General features: G+C 33.3%; 5 protein-coding genes and 3 pseudogenes across 8 annotated transcripts, besides 4 other annotated features; 5 read left to right on the top strand and 3 right to left on the bottom strand.

Moving 5' to 3' along the window:
• Window positions 1–11460: part of a mobile genetic element that runs on past the window's edge.
• TVAGG3_0448320 lies at window positions 6757–7284 on the bottom strand (annotated as a pseudogene). Its single transcript has one exon. A coding segment is annotated over exon 1 (528 nt).
• Window positions 11461–11507: 47 nt separating the features above from the next.
• Window positions 11508–11675: a mobile genetic element.
• A 1903-nt stretch (window positions 11676–13578) lies between these two features.
• Window positions 13579–13682: a mobile genetic element.
• Window positions 13683–14839: 1157 nt separating this feature from the next.
• Window positions 14840–23084: part of a mobile genetic element that runs on past the window's edge.
• Window positions 17500–18214, bottom strand: TVAGG3_0448280 (annotated as a pseudogene). The gene has a single exon. A coding segment is annotated over exon 1 (715 nt).
• Window positions 18367–20169, top strand: TVAGG3_0448270 (annotated as a pseudogene). Its single transcript has one exon. A coding segment is annotated over exon 1 (1803 nt).
• Window positions 20561–21125, bottom strand: TVAGG3_0448260 (uncharacterized protein; the record flags this gene model as incomplete). The annotated part of the gene is made up of 1 exon (XM_051234497.1): window positions 20561–21125. A coding segment is annotated over one exon (565 nt), but the record flags the coding sequence as incomplete, so codon positions are not given.
• On the top strand, window positions 21143–21544 carry TVAGG3_0448250 (uncharacterized protein; the record flags this gene model as incomplete). The annotated part of the gene is made up of 1 exon (XM_051234496.1): window positions 21143–21544. The coding sequence occupies one exon, from the start codon at window positions 21143–21145 to the stop codon at window positions 21542–21544; it is 402 nt and encodes a 133-aa protein (XP_051104226.1).
• Window positions 21564–21719, top strand: TVAGG3_0448240 (uncharacterized protein; the record flags this gene model as incomplete). The annotated part of the gene is made up of 1 exon (XM_051234495.1): window positions 21564–21719. One exon carries the CDS (start codon window positions 21564–21566, stop codon window positions 21717–21719), a length of 156 nt encoding a protein of 51 aa, XP_051104225.1.
• Window positions 21738–22322, top strand: TVAGG3_0448230 (phage tail repeat-like family; the record flags this gene model as incomplete). Its single annotated transcript, XM_051234494.1, has 1 exon — window positions 21738–22322. One exon carries the CDS (start codon window positions 21738–21740, stop codon window positions 22320–22322), a length of 585 nt encoding a protein of 194 aa, XP_051104224.1.
• TVAGG3_0448220 (uncharacterized protein) lies at window positions 22368–23072 on the top strand (the record flags this gene model as incomplete). The annotated part of the gene is made up of 1 exon (XM_051234493.1): window positions 22368–23072. The coding sequence occupies one exon, from the start codon at window positions 22368–22370 to the stop codon at window positions 23070–23072; it is 705 nt and encodes a 234-aa protein (XP_051104223.1).

The raw sequence follows: 23084 nt of genomic DNA, 5'->3' as shown, positions 1-23084 counted from the left end.
TCGCTCTGATTTTGAAACGCCTCATTTTACATCGGTTAAGTTTTAATTTAGTTTTTTATCTGCAGTCAAATGACTCAGACAAGCCCTACGGACAAGACCAAGGTGTCATAGATGTTGAAGCATTTGAAGAAAGAAATTCGCGAGCAAATTTTATCCGAACTGAAGGAACAAAACAAAGAACAAAAAGCCAGAGAGACAAAGAGAAAACTTAGTGAAAAAAACTAGCTGCATTAGCTGCTGGAAGACAGAAGAACCCACGTTTGCTGGCGAAGAAAGCTAGAGGAAGAAGCTGAAGCAAAAGCTAAAGAAGCTGAAGCAAAGAAAGAGTAAATGGTTTATTTTTATCGAATTAAATGTATAAGACAAATCCCTTTATCTGTTGCGTTCAGTAGTGAAACCTGACGTCAAAATAAAGGGGAACAGAGTAACGTTTAAGTTTCCAACAGACTGGATGTGAACATAAATGAAGAGAAGTACATTGGCATAATCTAATGTATATAACACGTGCTTTCAGAAGGTTGACTTTATACTTCAAGTCGAGATAGAAAATGACGAACAGTCTTTAAGCGCCAAAACATTCAACATATCAATACTTTAAAGACGATACAACATTGCAACAATGTATGATTTCATTTAATGAGATGTTCGAGAAAAGTTCAACATTGAAGTACAAACTTTACAGCCTTTACGTGAGTTTCTTGCACAACTGAAAGAGAAGGTAGTCAGCCACAACTTATAGACTTTTCATTATGAATTTATGAAAATGAAATGGAACTCATGACTGTCAATTCATTGTATTCTCACCATTCAATGAAGTCGCTAAAAAGAAAGAAAATCATTACGTAATAAGATTTCAAATCTCCGACCAAGTGATGATTTTTAAGATGTTTTCAATTATGATGCAATGCTCCGAGGAAAAATGAATTTTCAAAGATTGTAACACCTGGCATTTGGGATAGAAGGCAAGCCATACTTTTACTCTAATATAGCCAAAGGCGTTTGAAAATGAGTTCATTGGTCAACAAGAACTTCACCACTTTCCTAACTCACTAATGATTATTATTAAACTGGCTTCAATCGTGAGTTTTGGATAGACATGTACTCCACTCATGACATAAATGTCAGTGTTTCTTGCCTCCAGATGGGAAGGACTGTCTCTACATTGAAGCACAACTCTTAAACTCTACCATGCAGTATTGTAAAATCTACGCTAGCTTTATTTTTATCACGAATGACCTCATTGCTGACAAAAAATAAATGACCTCAGAACTTCAACTTACGAATAAAGCTTGTTTTAGTCGTTATTGAAAAGTTGAAACTTTTCAGCAAAGCAAGGTTGGACATGACTTACATAAGTCGAATGGCAAATCTTCTGACCGTCATGAAGTGCTTTGTAAAGTTTCATTAAACTGAATACAGAGTCTTTGTCATATGTTCCAACAGGTATGTGAATGTTCTTTATCTTCCATTGTATAGCAATTTATATAGCTTCAGGAAACATTTCATTAGCGGTTAAAGCAATAACATCTTGCCTTCACGCTTTCATTCTGGCAGTGAAATGCAACTTCATTTAAATCATTCGTGAGTAAGTCTATGTAGTCTTCTTTCCACAAAATAATTGACTTGTATGCTAAACTTGTTTTCCCAGGTGTTATTTCTGCAAAGTCAGAATGGAACTGACTAATGTTTTACCCAATTAAGTTCTCTACCGTATTCTTCTTAAACTCTGCTGCAAGCTTTGGGATGTCTTCATTATATAATGTGCATACTGTCGGTATCCTGGTAAAAGATTTGAAGTCCCATGTCCTCTGCAGTAGAATACTTCATTCATAATACGTTTTGACATAGACAGAATATTAAACACCAAGTGGACAGAAGTTAAAGTGTCTGCAATGCTTTTCGTTAGCTTGAATATTTTTATCTGAACCATCCAAAACTTCGAACCTTCATATATGGTTGTAATTTCTTATAGCATATCTTATAGCATCTTTGTCATCTAACTATGGTTATTTTTTGCTCAATAGGAGATAGAATAGTTTTTGCCATAAATGCTGTTCAGAATGAGTTTAATATTTCTTGTAAGGGGTTTTTTCTTTCTTATACTTTAAACCTTAACTCAACAACTTCTTTACTTCATCTCTTATTCTCATATCTCTGTTTCCATGTAATAGTATCCTTGCAAACATTACATTTGACACCTTGATATTTTATGAGGTCTTGTAATGTTATACTGGTCAAACATACATGAGACAGCAAGTGTTTGAACTTCTTGGAACGTTAAGTTCTGGATTTAGTTCAGGGTCGCAAACTATTAAATGAAAGTGTCTGGGTATACCAATTCTTCTGTTATCTTAATGAGAACAAAGAAGCAGACATAAACTTTTCACCAATGGGTTCCTTTTGGTCGTCAATCGAAAATAAATGTCTAATGAGATACTCTGTGCTTAACATTTCTTCCTTTCAATACTTTTGGAATACTTCTAAAGTATATAAGTCTTGCTATAGCTGAAAGGATATAATGAAACAGTGTCGAAGTCAGCAATGAGTTTTCTTTTTGTCTTTTGTTTCATGTTATCTGACAACATACATCTTCCACCTTGAATGCATCTCGAAATAAATTCTCTTGGTTTATTTGTAGAGGTCATAAAGATTTCCATTCGGGAAGTATACTCTGTTCTCAAACAATTTGTTAGCAATAGAACAATATAACGTAGTCATAAACGTTTAAATCAAACTCTTTCAATAAGTCATTGCGGAACTTTACAAAAACCTTCTCTTTAAATTCTTACATCTTGTTTGCAGTAAAACGTGCTATATTTTTCCTAAGTCGAAGTGGTTTCATCTATTCTGCAACCTTTGATGGAATCTATGTTCTTCATAAATGTATCTGCATCAATGGATAAACTTACATGCTTCAGAAATGACACAGTTTCTGTTGTCATTTGCTAACAAAAACTGCTGTAGTAGTTATTTGGAAATACTTCTTTTCGGTCTGTTTGTAAGTTAAACATAGCAGGAAAATAGTTTAGCTTCTTATTTATAACACTGTAAGAGTCTTTTATAATATTGCCTTCCTTTATATAAACCAGTTATTTGCAATTGTTCGTGAACCTTTAATGATGGGAGTTCCTTTCACTTCTGTCATGTGTCTTAAATGAAGTTTTTGTCATAACTGAGGTTATGGAAATATATTAAACTCTTGTCAGGAAGTCTTTCCAAAAATTCTTGTTGCACACGTTTGACCCAATACTTTTCACTAACTGACCATCTTCCTGTCATAACAGATGTTAAAGCTTTATGAAAGCCATCCGTAACTACACTCAAAGTCAGCAAAGAAAACGTGCTCAGGTATGAACTTACATTTAGCTTTATTTTTACTTCTTTTGACTCTGCTTTCTTCTTCAGTTGTACACAATATTTGGAGCATATGTCAATCTTTAAATGGTGCAAGGTTCTGTTTATATAAGATCAGTCGTATATGTGAAAAGTTCTCCCATAAGAAATAGGTTCGAAATATTTGCACTCCACAATGTTTTCATAACATCCCATAGCGGTGTAAGTTCTATCCATGAAGGAACTACATATTTATCTTCTCTCTTTGTATAATTTTTCATCTGTTTTTCAATGTTCATTCCACCCACATCCCTTTTCAAGATTTCTATATAGTTTCGAATGAAATATGTTGTCATTGAAGTCTTTCATTTAGCATGTAGTGTCTTCACAAGAAGTAAGTCAATAGTTCTAAACAGTTTCGCAATTCTTTTGGTATGTATCTCTTTATTTCATTATGTCTTGAGTCATTGAAGTAACCAATGGTAACATTAAATGCATATACCTGTTGCGTCAGAAATTTCTTGTACTTTACTTTGAGGAAAGTCTCTAACCGAATGACTTCTCTCATGTGGTCAATAGTTTCTTCATTTACTCCAGCCTGAATGCAAGCATAAACGAACAATTTGTCCTTCTGTCATAAGTGTTGCAGTTCTTTTGTTCAGTTCATTGAAGATTTGTAGCGTTCAAGATTTATAGGTAATTGCCAAAGATACTTCCAGACACTGCCCCGCTTCTCTTCTTATAAAACTTCTTTCACCATTATTTTCCAAAAGCTTTCTATAATGCTGGGTTTCCTGTTTTGCTTAAGAGCTTCCAAATGGCTTTCTGGTCATTTGTCAGTGTGCTTTCATCTCTATATGGTCTCTTTTTTGGTTTGCCTTTCTTTACATCTGACATCGTTAAGCCATTCATATTCTGTTAAATCATACACTTTATTTCAGTAAGATTCTTTATGTTTGTCAAGAAGAGTCATAGTGCATTTCAACAATACCTGCAGCATTTGCTTCTATCTCTGATATAAAGTTCTCCTTCAAGAGCTGATGTAGTAATGTTCCAATATTAATTGAGGTTTAACGTAGAACATTCATACTTTCCACCAAGTTTATAACATACCATCCATCTTTGTTGGAGTTTATTTTAATCTTCTCTAAGAGGTCTCATGAAAACTTACCGAAATGTTTGTGTAAGTAGTCTCTGTTTTGGTTCATCTAAGCTTCGATGTTAAAGTCAATGAGTCTATTGCCTGATTCACATTCCCTTCCCTATTTTCTTCATCTTTCTTTAACCATCTCTCCTTCTTTGGTTTGGTCGTCAATGGAACGAATGACATTATTAGCTTTGGACTTGTTCTATAGCACTTTTAATACATCTCTCTTCTCTGTTGTTCATCAGTGTGTCATCTTCTCTTTCGTGTTTCACCACGTTTGCATTTTGTTATGTCACAATCATTTCTTCTTACTTCATGTGGTACAGCTTCTTCTTGTTTTCCACACACGTTTGCATTTGTTTATGTCAACATCTCTTGACGAACGTCATGTGAAAGAGCTTTACGAGTATGACCAACGTTTGCATTTGTTTATGTCAAACATTTCTCTTCTTACTTCATGAGGTATGAACGTCTATGATATAAGTCAATAGCAACGTCCATATTAAAGGAAATGCTCTTGCATGGACTTCGTCCTCGCGCGTTGCGGCTTTATGAACTCATGAATTCTATCATAAGTTATTTTCACCATTATAGTCATTGAGGATGTCAGCGAGTGCCTTTTTGTTTGTTGTGTAATGCTTTGCAACATCTAATATTAGCTTCTGTAAGAAGTTGTTTATTCCGAGTGTTCTAACTTAGACAACTTACGATACATCTTTAGTAGGAAATAAAAAAAATATTTTTTTGAAAAATAAACTTAGAAAAATTATTTCTTTCTATATTTGCCATTCCGAACTTCGAAAAGATGTTTTATACCAGCATAGAATTTTTTCTCTGAGCTTTGGTCTTATATTTGTTTTCATGACAATATTTTCTATATTCTTCATATAAAGCCCTTTTTTTCATACATTTCATTAAGGACAATCTAACCAGAATAGTGCATATCCAGTTTTCGTTATCTAGGTCTCTATATGTTTCTTCTGTTTTGTAGAATTTCGCTTTCTTCTATTTGTAGAATTTTCCGCTTCTCTATTTAGTTCTATGACTATATATTGTGGCTTAAAAGATGTGGGCAAGAAGGGTCTGGCGCTATGTAAAAAGTTAATTTTTCTGTCATCTTTTTCTATCGGATAAAAAATATTTTTTGAAAAAATTAAGATTAAGATTTTTTTAAGTTATTTTTCAAAATAATTTATATTTTTATTTTAATGAAACACATGCAGATTTGCAAGTTCTTTTCATACAATGCTCTCGCTACTGCATCAGAATGAGTTCAATAATGCTTTCAAATGTTAATGATTATCTTAACAGAAGTTTGTGAAAGAATCTAAGTTCGGTCAGTATGTCAGACCATTAGCTATCGTCATTGACCGCAAACGGTTTAAACTTCACAAGAGTTGCAGTAGTTTTGAAACAAAAGAGTTTCTTCGTGAATGTCAAAGGATACTCATTATACTATTATAAAGAATCAACATTGACTTCTTCAGTATTGCTATGAATCTTTCCGAACAGAAAGAATATAAGAAGGGTGAAACAATGTGAAATATTATTCTTCATCTCTGAAAAACAATAACGAACAAAGATGTTATACAAAGTTTCTTACCAAAGGTTGAAGAAGCTTCTATTGACATTGACGAAGGAAGTGAAATGGTTGAAGAATTGACCCTGACGTCATTTAAGCAAAAATATAATTTTTGGTTAGTCTTCATATCGATATTTTCAAACAATTCCCCAATGTATAAACTTTTCATCCGCTTTTTTCATAAGCTTTATATACCTTCAGAAATTTTGCATAATCTTTAGAAGCATTTAGATATTGTTTAAATGCTTTGTATGTCTTTCAGAAATTTTGCATAATCTTTTTACATGTTGTTCGTTCTTCTCTTCTGTCATGAGTTCCGAATATTCTAAATTCATGTTCTTTCAATATGAGATAAAATTTTATAAAAAAATAAAATTAGCTTAGATTTTTTTTATTCTTCCTCTTTGAAGTTATCGAAATATTCTGTTATTTTTTCCTTCAGTAATGTTAAGTCTTTTGAATGTAAGTATTGTGCAACCTTTGATGTCATAGTGTGTTTGAGGAAAGTATTTTGACAATTTCCTTTATTTGCTCATTCGGTGTCATTGAAATCGGTAAGTTTTTCACGATAGAACCAGTTTTCTGTCAGATTTGTATCTTAGCAAGGTCCATAAAAGCTTTTGTTGTTTTCTTCTGACTAAATGCAACATAACCATATCTCTATCTTCTTCTTTCTCCAACTCTTCAGTATATATCATATACTTATAACTCTTTTCTTTCCTTTTGGTACCGAACGTGGTATTCTTTTCTGTATGCTTTTGTCTTTGGATTCAATGACTTCATCTTTTGCTTGAAGTTTCTTTTCCATCTCTCCACGTTCTTGTCTATGAATTTTCATCTACAATCATGAAAATATAACAAGCATAACGAGGTGAAGCCCACATTGCTAACGGCATTTAACCTAAAAGTCTATGAACATAATATCCTTTCAAACAAGGAGCCAAATTCTTGCGATTTTCGAATGGAATCTCTTCCCTCGGTTTTCCGAGGGAAAGCAACATATGAGGAAATTCTTCTAAAAGTTTCTTTTGTCTGTTGGTTTTCAAACCAATGATATGCTTGCTTTGTAGAACGAAGAGCATTCAAATACTTTGCATTTGGTACATATCGTCTTTGACCGAACGAATGAGACGGAGTTGTTTGTTAAACTGAACCCACTCGTAATTCTTCATTTTATGGCTTCATGAACGATAGCATTTGTTGTGTTCTCTGTTGTTGACATATCTGTCCTTACATACAAAATAAAAAAATAAATAAAATAAAACTAACTTTATTTTTCTGTGTTAAAGAAATGTTAAAAATTCAGGGTTACATATGTGAAAAGAAGTCACGAACAAATTGAAGGTCATAAAAGATTCAGCACAATAAATTCTGAATTGAATGGTGTGTCATACATGTCAAGCCGTCAAGAATTGAAAGGAGATACGAGGCTATAAAGATTTTGGATATTTTCTGACACACACCCTGAGGGAAAAGTGACAAAACACGACGAATAGAAAAAAAGTGACAAAATTGAGAGAAAGTTGTTTCCCGACCAATGCAATCATGTTGAAAAAGTGACATTTGTAAAGTTAGACGATAGGATATTTCCTGAAAAGTGCAAGACTTGTTCTGAATCAGGACAAGATTTTGTCTTGAAAAAATACAAGACTTGTTTGAAAAAATACAAGACTTGTTTCTGAAAAATACAAGACTTGTCTTGAATCAGGACAAATTGTTTCTCAATTTTTGAGAACTTTACAAAAAACTGACTAAAAAGTGCAAGACTTGTTTCTGAAATCAGGACAAGATTTGTCTTGAAAAATCACAGACTTGTTCTGAAAAAATACAAGACTTGTTCTGAAAAATACAAGACTTTTGTCTTGAATCAGGACAAAACTTTACAAAATGTAAACTTTACATACCGTTTTTCTATCGTACCATGATATTTAGTTGACATTGGTAAATATCTTCATGTAAAGTAATGGGCGTTGTAAACCGTCGGGACCTTCCATTTTTGACGAACTTTCGCAGCAATTTTAAAATTGTGAAAACCTCAACGGTTTTGACACGTGGCCATATGTCCCATTTTACTCAGAAATTTATTGGTGCTGAATTCAGCCAAAATAATGTTTATGTTAGCATGTTTACGATTCTACACGTTTTCTAACCTCTTTTTTAACATAACTATGTACAAGTTTTACCTGGTATAATGTTGTGGGCGATGGTTCATGACTTTAAACAGTTTTGTAGCTTTCTATTTCTTCTTTTAGTAATCGATATGTTTTAACAATGCCGAAGTTTCTTTATATTTCTTCTTTGACAGTCAAGATAGAAGGAAATCGTCAGCTGTTGGAATAATTTTTGTTCGAAATGCTAACATGTCCATTTTATACTTCTGCTGGCTTTTCTACTTCTTTCTTTAATCTGCATAGTCGTTTCCATTCTTTTATCTCTTTGACGGAGTAGTTATATTTCCTCATGCTGCTTACATTTTGAACATTGCGGGTTCATTTTTGCGTTATACATTGAAATTTACCTGCTAAAACAACTAAGGCGTCAATTGCTCTTTCATCTCAAACATAGCGGGTTTATTTTTCGTTCCATACTTTCCTCTTCTATCTTTATCTCTTATTTCTCCAAACACATTCAGCAACTAATGAAAACAAAAGTTATCGTAGGTCTTAATTCTTCAGATTTATATATGTCAGAGAACATTCTTATAACCATGTCGCAATCTTTGTCCATAATTTTGGTTGCAAATGAAACCAAGGAATTCATAATTTACCTTTACGATATGAACTTCTTTATTTCTACCTGAGTCGAGTTGTTTTGACTTCTCAATTTCAGTCGAATTCAGGAAATAGTTAGTTTTGTTGTTTGGATTTTAAAGGCAATTTGGGTAATGTCATAATGTCCTCATTTCAATAAAGATATACTTTCATTTTGTTTCATCTTTGCAGCATATCAAGTCTAAATTCACTTGGTTAAAGTTCCTGCTTTATCTTCTGGATTTCTGTTTCGAAAGTATATGAAGAAGAATGAAGCTTTTCATCTCTACTAACATAGATGTTGGATTCATGACTAACGAGTTTGGTGCTTGTAGTTTTGAATTGTTTGTTGGTGCGCGATTGTTGAAATCATATCTTTACATACAAGATAAAATTTTTCTAGAAAAAAATTAGCGTTATTTTCTTTCATTTAAGGAAAATGTCAAAAATTCATGATATTTCGAGAGTTTTAGACCATGTTTAGAAAAGTGGTTAGAAAAACGTGGTTAGATTAAACATTCTAACAATAAACATTATTTGTTTGGTGTAAATAAATGGTACCATTAATGATATCATGACTGTTCTACATTCTATGTCTGATTTTACATCTAATGAAAAGTTTAGAAGAATTTTCTTATTCTTTCTTGGCAATATTTTTGTTTTCTCTTTCAAGTGCTTGTTTCTCGCTCTTAGGTCTCCAGATGTGTTGTCTTTGACTTCTCTCAAGTTTCTCAAGATGGTAAATAACAATCTTCAACACCTCCTTCATATCTACTATTATAATGGTCATCGGTTTTGTTTGTAGCCAAGTATTTCAATACCACTCCTTCTCGCTTTGCTTCGTCAATGGTTTTCAGCAAGTTTGCCATTACTACTTTCAACTAACTTATTCGAGGGTAAATGCTATGGAGTCGTCAGCAGCTTTTATAAGAATCCATTACCTTGTGTAGAGTCTACGATATATTATAGTTTCTAACTTAACCTTAAAAGCGTTTCTTTGTCAACGGTTTGTCGTCATAGATGTGTTCTTGTTACACGAACTTTTGTACCAGGATGATTGGTAATTGTGTTGAAATTTCTGATACTGTTGTGTTGGCTTCGTTTCTTTTGTATATACTTTCTCTTGTTGTGGTCATTGAATTTGGTGTATGTTCCTGTTGTAGCAATGTGTTGAGGGAATTATATACTTCGAGAAAAATGTTTCAATTGTTTCTTCGGTAAAGTCTCGCTCTTGATATTAAAATCTCTGAGCGTTCCTTATGAAGCGGTTTATGATGCCGAGTATGTTATGGTTATGGTCTTCAGTAGTGTAGTGAGTTATGTATGATGCTTAATGAGTGAAATTCTGTGCATTTATTGCTGAGGTTATGCACTGTCTTGGTCTGATGTTAAAGTACTTGGGTTTGTTCTGCTACAAACTTTTGTAAAACTCTTAACCTTCAGAGTTCCTTTATTTTTCATTGGATATGCATATCTTTACGAGTGTTAACATTTATGAAGATGAGAATGGTTTATGTCCTCCTTTTCTGCTTTGAATGAGAGTGTCAAATTGTATGCGTCAGGAGTGTTGGAGTAAGATGGTAAAAAGTAGTCGTAAGGGGTTATTTTGTTTGATGTACAACATTTTTGTCAAAAGAAACGCTTTTCCGCTTACAGCTCTGTTTAGTGAAATCCCCACACTCTTTCAGCTATCATTGATTTCTTTAAAGACCTCCCATGGATGTTGTTTCGAATACTTCTTTCAAGCTCATGTTATGTAAAGTTTAAATGATTTAGACCCACTCGTATCCAAGCGTGCATGTTATATAAGGAGGCCATAATAATCTTTTTCCATTACCGTGTTTGCTGGGTTGTAATACCAGGCTACAACATGTGTATGATTTCCCTGCAGTTCCACAGAAAATACCTGTGCTAACTCTTTGGGGTCAGTTGTTGATATCATATCTATGCATTCCCTGTATATCCGAACGCCGCTTGCAAGATTATGTATAACCTCTTTTGTTAAATTGAATGTGAAATGGTTTCCTTCCACAGATTTCTTCTCCACTGAATTCCTATGCATATGTGAAGGAAGGTTCAATACCTATTTTCTTTGAAACCTCACATGCTTCATTGACTGAGTTATTAGTGTAGAATGGCAAACTGTCAACTATTTCATACCATCTACCACCCAAATAAAGAAGTGTTTGATTTATTGGATTCCTAGACGGTATCAACATGCTCCTATAGGATATATTAAATCATATATGCTCATCAACTCTTATAAACAATATTCTATCTAAAGAACTTATGTCATTAATACCATTGGAAATGTATCTCTCCCGATGAAAGTTGCATTTGTTCCACTTTTAATATAATGTAATGTTAGTCAATAGAATTATCCAAGAAATTTAAAATGTCTCCCGGTTGAAGACGCTCTAACAAATTCAAATGGAGTGCTGTTCACCATTTATAGCATTTCTGTTGTAAATGTATTGTATTGGTTTCGAAAAATTTCTTTGTTTTAGTTCTGGCATCCACATAAGTTTTGTCGGCATTTAGCGTCTACATTGTTGGTAGTTCATGTGCTTTCAAAGTTTCTGGCATGACTTTCATGTTCCTGCAACTCTTATCTAAACTGTTAAGAGTATCTTTTATCGCTTGTACTTTTTTGGGGGAAATTTTTTCCTTAATGTGCCTTGAACGCTAATGTCAAATTCAATAATCTTTTGCTTATATTCCTTAAATTCTTTATGAAACTCGCAACAGTTCCATAAAAAATTTTAAATTCTAAACTGTCGAAATTACCGATCGGTAATCACACCCTTCACGGGTGTGTCACTTTTTACAGGTATGTCACTTTTAGCTAAAATTACCCCTACTCTTCCCTGATGTTGATACATTTAAAAGGAAGCAATTATTAATATATGTGTTACAATTGTTTTCTCCATAAATTGTGTTATTTCCCAAATTATCAATGATATTGCATTCTTCAATCGGTAATGTGGTTTCAGCACCATTATAGATGATGAATTCTGTTACTGAATTTCTAATTATATTGCAATTACTTATTCCAACTTTCCTATTCTCAAAATGATAAACCTTTATACATCGAGTTTGCTTTGCTGAATTATTTACAATTGAATTAAATGATGCAAGGGAATTATAATCACCTCTTTGAAAAATAAATCCGCAGACTGAAAATGTACGAGAATTAGAAATATTAGTATTTGTTAAATTCTGTTTCCCATATAAAAAGAAGATTGGAGCTGTACCAAATATATTTTGAGATGCTAATAAAGTGCTTTCAATAACATAATTTTTATACTGGCCATAGTTTGTCCAACAAGAACAATACTGTCCTTCGCCACCAGAACAATTGAAAGCGCAAATTCTGTAATGCACAATTTCCTCGCCTTCAGTACAAACTGCGCCACCAAATTGGACGTTTGAATATATATTAACAAAAGTATTATCTTCCAAAACAAATTTTGAATCTCCTGTAGAAGATAAATCGCGATTTTTGAAACCTTCAAATAAACAATCTTCGACAAAGTAGTTTTTTCTACTTTCTTTAAAAGTACCATTACTTACACGTTCACAGTTTCCATTAAAGAATTGATTAAAATCTTGATGAAAAAGCGATATTGTCCATTATTGAATCAGATATTTTGCCAAATTATTTAGCCTTATTTTGAACAATAGCTTTCTAAGATTTATAAATTTCCCTAATAAGTGCAATCTGTGAGACATAATATGTTTAAAATATTGAAATAGCAGTCAAACATTGATCTATAATATAGAATTCCAAGCAGTCCAACACTTTGAAAGTTATAACAAAAACTATTTTCATAGTTAATGATTTTGGAAAATTTTGGAAATTTGGAATTTTAAGAGTTTTGGGAAACCTCCATATAATCATCCAAATTTGCCTCCCTATAATTCGAAGATATTTTCAATCTTGGCTTTGGGTGATAAGATTATATCGTTTGTTTACAATATTGCGAGTTGTTGATATTTTGATTAATCTCGCAATACATGTCCAAAATTATGTTTTTGTATTGAAATACTTTTTTTTTCATTTATTTAAAATTAACAATTTGATTGATGCATGTATACCCGAAATATCTTCCCAAAATATAATCGAATTTAAAAAAAAATAAAAATAAAAAAAATTGGTTGATTGTTTCAAATTCATGAGAACTGAAACATTCTTACAATTATCATTTTTAGGAAGAAATCATTGGTGAATGTTTGAAACATCAAAAACCAAAATTAAAATTCTCTCTGATTGGAGTTGCCTCCACATTTTGCAAATATCAATGAAATAGATGTATAATGAAATTTTACAGCAAAACATAATAAAAAAGACATAGCGTAGCTTCTTTTTTCACATGGTACAAATTTCAATGAAAAAGATGATAGTAGAATAATAACTCTTCATATTACAGCTATTTTAATAGTAAAGAAACAGCTGAAGTTCTTATATATCTTGGTCTAAAAATCAATGAAAATGATGAAAATGGAAAAACAGCTCTTCATACTGCAGCAAAATATGATGGAAAAGAAATAGCAGAACTTCTTCTTCAGCATGGTGCAAATATCAATAAAAAAGATAACTATAGGCAGACCACTCTTCATCATTTAGCATATTAATTCTAATGGCACAAAAAATAATGTTCCTACATTTGATGCTTCTCTTTCATACTTATCTGCTTTTAATGTGATCACGAATATGCATTATGAGTAGAATCTCTATCACAATCATATGGACCATCGATATACTTATCTGACTTTAATTCAAATTTATGACAACTGGCGTGAAGCGTTATTGAAAATTAACCTTATACATCTGAATTGAAGATCGTGTCATAGGGGCGTAAGTGCACCCTTAAGGGTGCACCCGCATGTACGTTTATTTGAGAGTAGGAGGATTACCCTCTCAATTTTGAACGCTTCGTTAGCGCAATATCTCGATGAATATTGTATTAAAATTGAATTTGCCCATACCAATATATCTGATACAATATCCTTAAGTTTTACTAAAAAGAATTTTTCCTAAATGTGAGCTCACCGTTACGGTTTTTTCTTTGGGGGCGAGCTTGCGAGCCCCCAAAAAAAGAAAAAACCGTAACGGTGAGCTCACATTTCGGCATAGTTTAAGTCTAGATTTTGCATTTTAAAATGTTTGTTACCTTATCTTCTTTCAAAAAGTGGCAAAAATTTGTTTGAAATTTGAAAAAGATATTTTTATTTGCATAAATGACATTCAACTAAGCTGTAGCATGATTCTTTTGCATGCTCTAGTTTTTTTCTCAGTTCAATCTCCTTCCATACTCTTGCTTGTACCAGTAAGATCGCACCAAAATTCTCAAAAATTAAGATCTCCAAATTTTATGTCCAACTCCAATTATCAAACGCCCTCATTAACGCCACTCATAGCCATCTTTCATGCATGAGAAATCGTTATTAGAAGATTTTTTACGGCTAATTATCTGATTCAATTCAGATCAATACTCAAAGCCCCATTATTTATTTATAAATCCTTGTTTGTCGCCTATGCGAATAAAAATTCTTTTTATATTTTAAACAATTTTTTTTCACTTTGGAAGGAGAAAGGTGACTAACATTTTAAAAATGCAAAAACCGACTAAACTATTTTAAAATCCCTGCAGATTCGGGGATTTTTAAATTTTTTGATTTTTTTCGCAAATTTTTCGAAAAAAAATATTTTCAGAAGAGCCTTAACGGCTAAGTTTTATGTTTAATGTTGAGTATCAAAAAGAATGGGCGTCTGATATAGCCATCATATATCCCAGAAGCAAATAAAAATTCTGACTTTTGAAGCATAAAAAATTAAATTTTATTTTTTGCAAAAAACAGGCCACCCGGATGTACGTTTATTTGAGAGGAGGAGGATTAAATTTTTGAAAGCAGTAAAATTTGTAAATATTCTAGTTATATAATAATATGTATTATTTTAAAAAATAAAAAATTAAAGCACGTTAAAATTTTTTTGATGAATTTTTACAAAAGCTACTTAGGATTAAAAAAAAAAAAAAAAAAAAAAAAAGGGAGTGGGGCTTCCAGGCACTTCGTGCCTTCTAGCCCTGAAGATGTTTAGTATAAATGAAGTCTTAGAGGACAAACATGACTATGAGTTTTGATATGACAAGATAGAATATGAGAGAGGTCCTATAAACCGGAGAAGTGTTATATAAACATCTGTCATATTACTCAGAATATTATACAGAATTCAATAAAAATATATTTTAGGTGAAGAGGTGAGATTTCACCTGTTTTTTCACCTCATTTTTCACCTCTTGAATTTTCATGAATTTCATCGTAAAGACTTTGTCAAGATTTCATCGTAAAGACTTTGTCAAGATTTCATCGTAAAGACTTTGTCAAGATTTCATCGTAAAGACTTTGTCAAGACTTCTTCGTAAATGTTTTGTCAAGACTTCTTCTTCGTAAATGTTTTGTCAAGACTTCTTCTTCGTAAATGTTTTGTCAAGACTTCTTCGTAAATGTTTTGTCAAGACTTCTTCTTCGTAAATGTTTTGTCAAGACTTCTTCGTAAAATCAGACAAAAATATATTTTAGGGTAGAAGGGTAGATTTCACCTGTTTTCTACCCTCTTTTCTACCCTCTTGAATTTTCATGAAATTTACACCAAAAATATATTTTAGGTGAAGAGGTGAGATTTCACCTGTTTTTTCACCTAATTTTTCACCCTCTTGAATTTTCATGAAATTTACACCAAAAATATACTACTAGGGTCATTTACGAAGAAATCTCAACAAAGTCTTTACGATGAAATCTTGACAAAACATAGACAAGAAAGTTCATGAGAAATTAGATGAAGAAGTCTTAACAAAGTCTTTACGAAGAAATTCATGAAAATTCAAGAGGTGAGAAATGAGGTGAAAAAAGAGGTGAAATCTCACCTCTTCACCTAAAATATATTTTTGGGTCATTTACGAAGAAATCTCAACAAAGTCTTTACGAAGAAATCTCAACAAAGTCTTTACGAAGAAATCTCAACAAAGTCTTTACGAAGAAGTCACAATAAAACATCTGTCACTTTTCAGGAAAAAACATTTTTTATTATATATATAAAATGAATTTTACAAAACCACCGTTACCCTTCTTTGGAAATAAGAGTAGATGTAAAGATATTCTATTGAGAGAACTTAAGAAACTACCGAATGGTCTAACATTTGTAGACTTGTTCGGTGGAAGTTTCTATATATCCCATTTGTGCCATACTGTATTTCCTGACTCAAAGATTATATGCAATGACTTCGACAACTATATGAACCGTCTCAAACATATACCAGACACAAACAAAATATTGAAAGAGTTAAAAGAAAAGATACCTATAGGTAAGATGGAACGTATACCATTAGATAAGAAAAATACTGTCAGAGAGGTTTTGAAAAAGGCAGAGTATATTGACTGGGATAGTATATCTTCTAGACTATTATATAGTGGTTCTATAAGAGTTCATGACATTGAAACACTTATGTCAAACGTTTTATATCTTAACTATACAAAGGTTTTCAAAGAGAACATAGAAAAATATACTGAGGGTATAGAGTTTGTGAGATGTCATTGGACAGAGTTGTATGAAAAATATAAAGACAAGGAAAATGTTTTCTTTATAGTGGACCCGCCGTTCTATAACACATATGATTTTCAATACCAAGTAGACTGGACTTTGAGAGACTCTTTAGAAACTTTAGACGTTTTACATAACCATCCATGCTTTTACTTTACATCCGATAAAAGTGGTTTGGAAAGTGTCATGAGATGGTTAGAGGACATACATGACTATGAGTTTAGATACGATAAGATAGAATATGAGAGAGGTCCTATAAACTGGAGAAAGTGTCATAACAAAGAAATTTTATTGGTAAGTAAATGTGGTTTGAAATAGGACTACTTGTTTTAGGTTTTTTCCATTGTGTCATTTACTTATTTGACGTGGCAGAAAAGTACAGAGAATATGAAGATGAACCAATGCCTGCAAATGTTCAGTATATGTACTCGTAAGAGATATTTTTATCTAATATTAAATGGACGCACAGAACTTAGCGAATGCACAGCAACCTGGACAACCAAACCCAGAGAATATTCCAAATGAAGTTAGAATACAAACTGCAATGGCAAACTATGGTCAAGTGCCAACAGATGTACAAATGCAAACTGCATGTCAAATGACGCTGCGTTAGGTTTGCCACCATGGTATGCAAATATGAGATGGAAAGAGTTTTATACAAACCCTGAAGTGGGATATAAACAACTCTATGCAGATGACGCGAACACAGGAGTTGACCCAGAGTATGTTTTCTACCAGAGGAGAAATAGAATGTATGAGCTCCAGTTAAAGAATGCTATGGAACTCAACAGGAAACGTAAGAGACTAGGCGGACATTAGATTTTTACATATAGTAAAATGGGTTTCTTCAGTAGTATTGGAAACTTCTTTCGAAATGTTGGAAGAGGTATATGGAATGGAATAAAAACCGTAGGAAGAGGAATTTGGAACGGAGTCAAAAATATTGGCAAAAGAGTAGGTCAGTTCGTTGGTATTATACCTAAAGACCCTGAACCAGAAGAGCAAGCTCCTGTTATACAACAGCCTGAACCTGCACCACAGTCTAGTTGGCAACCAAATCCAACACCTCAACCGTATTAAAAAATCATATTTTTACCGTTCGATAGTAGTTGTATATGAAACTAAGTTCTAAGTAAAACGCGTGGTATAATGGAATTATTCTCTTTCTTCCATCTGTAGTAAACCATACTTGAAAGTCTGAAATACTTCCACTCGGTGGTTCATATAGCTTTGTAGGTTTTTCGTAAAAGTCATTTGCCAAGCATAAAAAAGAGTTTTGTGCACCAGAAAATGAAGCATGAACTATAATAGCATCTGAGTCGAAAACATTTTCATATGTTCCATTAGGGTTTTCGACTTCATAAAAGTTCGGGTGTACTGGATATTCTGCAGGCTGATTTAACATCCTCAAAAATCTATACCATGCCAAGTTGTTATATTTTGTAGAAATATAAACGTCTTCTCCAAGGTCTTCTATTCTATTGATTTTAACAGTTGCATTTTTCCTGTCATATATAATATCGAGATGGTACTCTCCTTCGTCAATGTTGTACTGTTTTGCATATTCGAGATAGATATCGTTTATTTTTTCTTGAAAAGCTTGAAGAGTTGTTTCTAAGTTTACAAGCAAACTAACTTGTAAAAGTTTTCCCTGTTCAAATTTCTCATACGTACGTTTTTCTTTGTTATAGTATCGAATTTCAAAAGCGACCGTAAATGGGAAACCATGTATGGCTTCTGAAATGAATTTCATTCTACGAAAGCCAATAGCTTTTGTGACGGATGGGTCTCTTAACCATCTTAAGGGGTAGTCAAAACGATAGCCTTCATGCTTTACGGTCTCTGTCTCAAACTTTTGACCGACGTTAGTAAAAAGTTCATCTAATGGTTTAGTTGTAGCAACTCTTGAATTTTCTTTTTCTATTGAAAGCATATTTTATCTAGAATAAAAATGTCGAAAGAAACAGCGTCTATGAGAGAAATAAAACACAACCGACAACTCATTTTGCAAGCTCTAAATAAGAACACAACAAACTTTTCAAACTATTCTAAGATATCTGAGTCATTGAAAGAAGGAAACTTAAAACTGACATTAAACCCAATGACAGATGAGTTTCTATTTCAAGACAATAGGAACCATACTGTTTGTATAAATCCAACAAAAGGAACTTTAAACGAGAAACCTATAGATGAACTTCTTTTGAAAGCAGATGTTGGCAACAAAGCTGACAAAGAATATGTAGACGATGCAATAGCAAAAGAAGAAGAAAGAGCTAACAAAGCTTATGCAACAAAAAACATACTCATCCTGAACTAGCAGACAAAACATATGTTGACAATAAAATGTCAAGTGAAGTGACAAGAGCTGAAAACGAATATTCTAAAAAGACTCATACACATACTATATCTGAAATAACAAACTTACAAGAAACCTTAAACAGGAAAAGTGACGTTGGACATACACATACCATTGCAAATATTGCAAACTTACAAGAAACCTTAAACAGGAAAAGTGACGTTGGACATACACATACCATTGCAAATATTGCAAACTTACAAGAAACCTTAAACAGGAAAAGTGACGTTGGACATACACATACCATTGCAAATATTGCAAACTTACAAGAAACCTTAAACAGGAAAAGTGACGTTGGACATACACATACATCTTCTGAAATAACAGACTTAAACGTTAGCCTTGAAAATAAAGCAGATAAAACATATGTCAATGAAATATACCAAAGTTTAGTTGGAACAAAAAATATTGAAACTATTGTTGGTGACTTTTCTGTCAATGAAGAAAATAAATATTTTAGATGGCAGTTGGTACAGTCCTTAGAAAATGGTACACGGTATAAACTCATTCCGAAAAAATAACAATGAAATGTATGTAAGCTATAAAAAGAACGATGGTACACAAGTTAAAGTTCCATTAGACAACAACTGTTACTTAAACATATATGGAGACGAACAAAAGAAATATTTAAGAGTTTATGAAATGGCAGATATGACATTGCCTGACCCAGCTCCAGCACCATACTATTATGACTATGGAGATGACGAAAGAACACCACATGTAGATGAACAAAAGCTAACATTATATTTAGATTTTTATAGATATAAAAGATATAATGCAATAGAAAAAACGAGAATAGTATACTATTATACAGATGACAGAAATAAATATTATAGTCAAGACTTTACCTACCCTGAAAACATAAGATTATATTATAAAAAATATTCTGACATGAACCAGAAGAAACCTGAAATAGTTGCACTATATTTTAAGTTCAAAAGAGACAATCCTATAATATCTCATATGTTTGATTTAATGAACCCAGTAGGTTCTATTTACACGTCAATGGAAGCAAGAGGTCCTCAAGCAATGTTTGGTGTTGGTGCATGGGAACAAATAGTCGACAGGTTTTTGTATTGTGCAAACTCTTCAAAGGAAACAGGTGGAAGTAAAACGATTTCAGGTGAAAACTTACCTGCACATAGTCACTACATAGATTTAAGTACATCTCAAGCAGGTTGGCATAAGCATAGATATTGGGATTGGTCAGGAATGACAAAAGGTAAAGGATATGATGTTAAAGACGACGTTAAGTTTGCTATAAATTGTTACTGGGATGACACGCAGGGAGAAGGAAACCATACACATTTCGTTTCAGGATATACGCAAACAACGGGACAGAGTAAAGACTACATGCCACCTTACATGACAGTTTACGCATGGTATAGAATTGCTTAGTCGTCATTTTCAACTTCTTTAGCATATTCGTCTGGAGTTGTCTTATATTTGTTAGGAACTGTCTTTGAAAGTATACCACCTTGAACCTTAACAAGTTTGAAACGAGGTCTGACAATAGTAGTTTTATCTTCTGCTTGCAGTTTGTACATTTTGCCATGTTTGCCTAAAACTTCATAATATTCTCTTGTATACTTTCTTCTATTTTTACGAACACGAATGCGAGTACCTGTCGAGTTCCCATTGTTGTCATAGTCAATAGTATTTTCATATGGGTCGCGTTTAGGTATTTCTATTTTTACTTTGTCACCTTTCTTAAGTTTGAAGCCTGGCATTCTTTCTTGTTTGTCTCTTTTGACTAAACTATTAAATATATAGTCTTTCTCTAAGTCGGGGTTGTTTTTCATTTCTTCGGGGGAGTGGTTTCCCAAACCTTTTTGTTTACGGCTATTGTAAATATTTAAAACTTGTCTCATCTTTGCCATGGAGAAGTGTCTATATTTGTCGTCATATGACATTTCATCTACCTCACCACCTTGTGGTTGATTTAAGTCTCTTAAGATTTTTATACAACTGTCAATGACACCAAGAGCAGAATGGTTTTGGTCGACAATGAAATATTGGTTTACATTTTTTGAACGCAGATAGTTTTTAATATCGTCTGATTTGAAAGAACTTTCACAGTCAGATGTCAGTTTTGTTGGATGGTATTTGTCAACGAATATTGTCAAAGCAGTTTTCACATCTAAAATATTTTTGGACTGTAATGGTATGGCTTCACAGTATCTTGTGTTTTGACCGACAAATATTAGCCAGTATGGTGGTCCATCTTCTCTATATCTCGGAATGTTTTCCAAGATATCCATAAACCAAGCATTTGGTGTTGAACTAAAGATTTTTACCATGAGCGCTTTCTTTGTTGCCTTAGAAACATAGGGGTCCTTGTTTGGATTCGTCATTTTTTAACCCATAAGAAATGGGTTTATTTGGCGCATTAGCAGGAGTTGCATCCAGATTTTTGCCCGCAGTGGGAACAATAGCCAGAGGTGTATTTGGAGTTGGAAGGAAGATTTTGAGTACATTAGGTATACTGAAAGAGAAAGCTCAGCCTATTATACAAACTGTACAGAAAGGTTGGGAGGTAGCACGAGATGCAGCAAATCTTATTCCAAATCCTGAAACAAGAGGAAAAGTTCAAGGATGGATGGACAATGTAGGAAGAGAAGCAGGAAACTACTATAACAAAGCAAATGACTACTATAACCAAGCAGGACACTATATGGACCAAGGTGAAAGATTCTTTAACAGAGGATATAACCATGCACAACAGTGGGTAAACAACAACCAACCGCAACCGCCTCAAACGTGGGGAATGTAAATTTTTTTACTGAGATGAAATGAACAATACAGCATTGAGACAAATGGGTTCAAGATGGATTTGTCGACTTCCAGCAGTTACACAACCACGTGTTTGTCAAGTTCTTCCTATACCTCAGGAAGTTTTAGACCGACTTAAAAAACCTAAACAACCAGTTGAAAACAAACCAAACTAAAATTTTTACTGAGATGAAATGACCGAAGAAGTTGAAACGGTAGATTTGACACCACAAACAAAAAGTTCAGAACCATTGTCAAAACCTGTCAAAGAACTTACAGATGAAGAGAAAAATTCAATAATAGAAAGTGCCAGGTCTGGAAATACAAACCCTAACTACAAAGTCACTTTTCATAGAAATGGAACGGCTAGTATCTCAAAAAAGAAACAGACTCTCACAAATAAAATATTGAAGTCTGAAGGAGTTAAAGAGACAACAGATGGAAAAGTATATTTTACCGACGAACAGTTCATTATAGAACATCTCATTGACTTAGAGTCGAAATATTCTAAACTTTACAACAAACACAAAAAGTTGAAAGGAAAACAAAAACAAATGGCATATGATATTTATGAAGATGTTGACGACACAACCATACCTGCAAGTGAAGTAAAGTCAGATGAACCGAAAAGTGGCGAAAAACCAATAGAAGAAGAAAAACCAAAAACTGAAGATAAACCAAAACCAAAGGTTAGTCTCCAGACTAAACCAAGTCAACCTTCATTAGCTGGTATGGGTTGGCGTCAAAGACTTTTGGCAGCTGGTGGTTATGTAAAGTAAAGAAAAAAATATTTTTTTATTTTATTTGAAATGCCCCCATATAGAATGGATAGAAAGTCTGCTAGAATAAAAGCAGAGTTAGAAAGATATGGTTGGAGAGTTTCGAAGAAGTTTAAATATAGGAAGGGAAGACCCATAAAAGTCTATGACAAATTGTCTGGTCTTCGCTACGAAATGGATTTGGAAACAGCACGTGCAAATTATCCAAACAGACTAGAGAGGTTAGAAGAAGAACGTCTTATGGACATGCCTTTCGATGTTAATGAACCGCAAGTTGAAGGACACGACGGCTTTGCCAGATTCTACTGGAAACATGACGAACAATTGCATCCCTTGAGACGGAAAAAAGGTAGTGCAGAGGATGGTCATGCTCCCATGGAAAGAACAAGATATGCATATGAAAAGTATCGCGAAGTTAGAAGTCAAATTGGTTCAGGTCGAACCTTTACAGTAAACTTTGACGAAGGAAAGAACAAAGAAGGCTTCATGGGAGTACTTGCTGCCATTCAAGACGGAAATAAGAAAGGATACAATCTCAGATTGACCATAACAGATTTGGACGGTCATATATACTATGCGCATGGCAATGTCACAACAGCTGCAATGCTTCTTGACGCTTTCAAGACTACAAAGAGAGAACAAATGGTTGACTCCGACTCAGACATTTTGAATGCAATTGAAGGAATTGCAAGTGTCAAGTTCGAATGGTACCAACCTAACCCTCAAGCAGTCAGACAACATGTTTGTTAGATGAGAAATATG

This window comes from Trichomonas vaginalis, chromosome V (genome assembly GCF_026262505.1).
Source record: "Trichomonas vaginalis G3 chromosome V, whole genome shotgun sequence".
NCBI classification, from domain to species: Eukaryota; Parabasalia; order Trichomonadida; family Trichomonadidae; genus Trichomonas; species Trichomonas vaginalis.
Note: the sequence above shows the minus strand (reverse complement) of the source record. Positions and strands in the feature narration are given on the sequence as shown.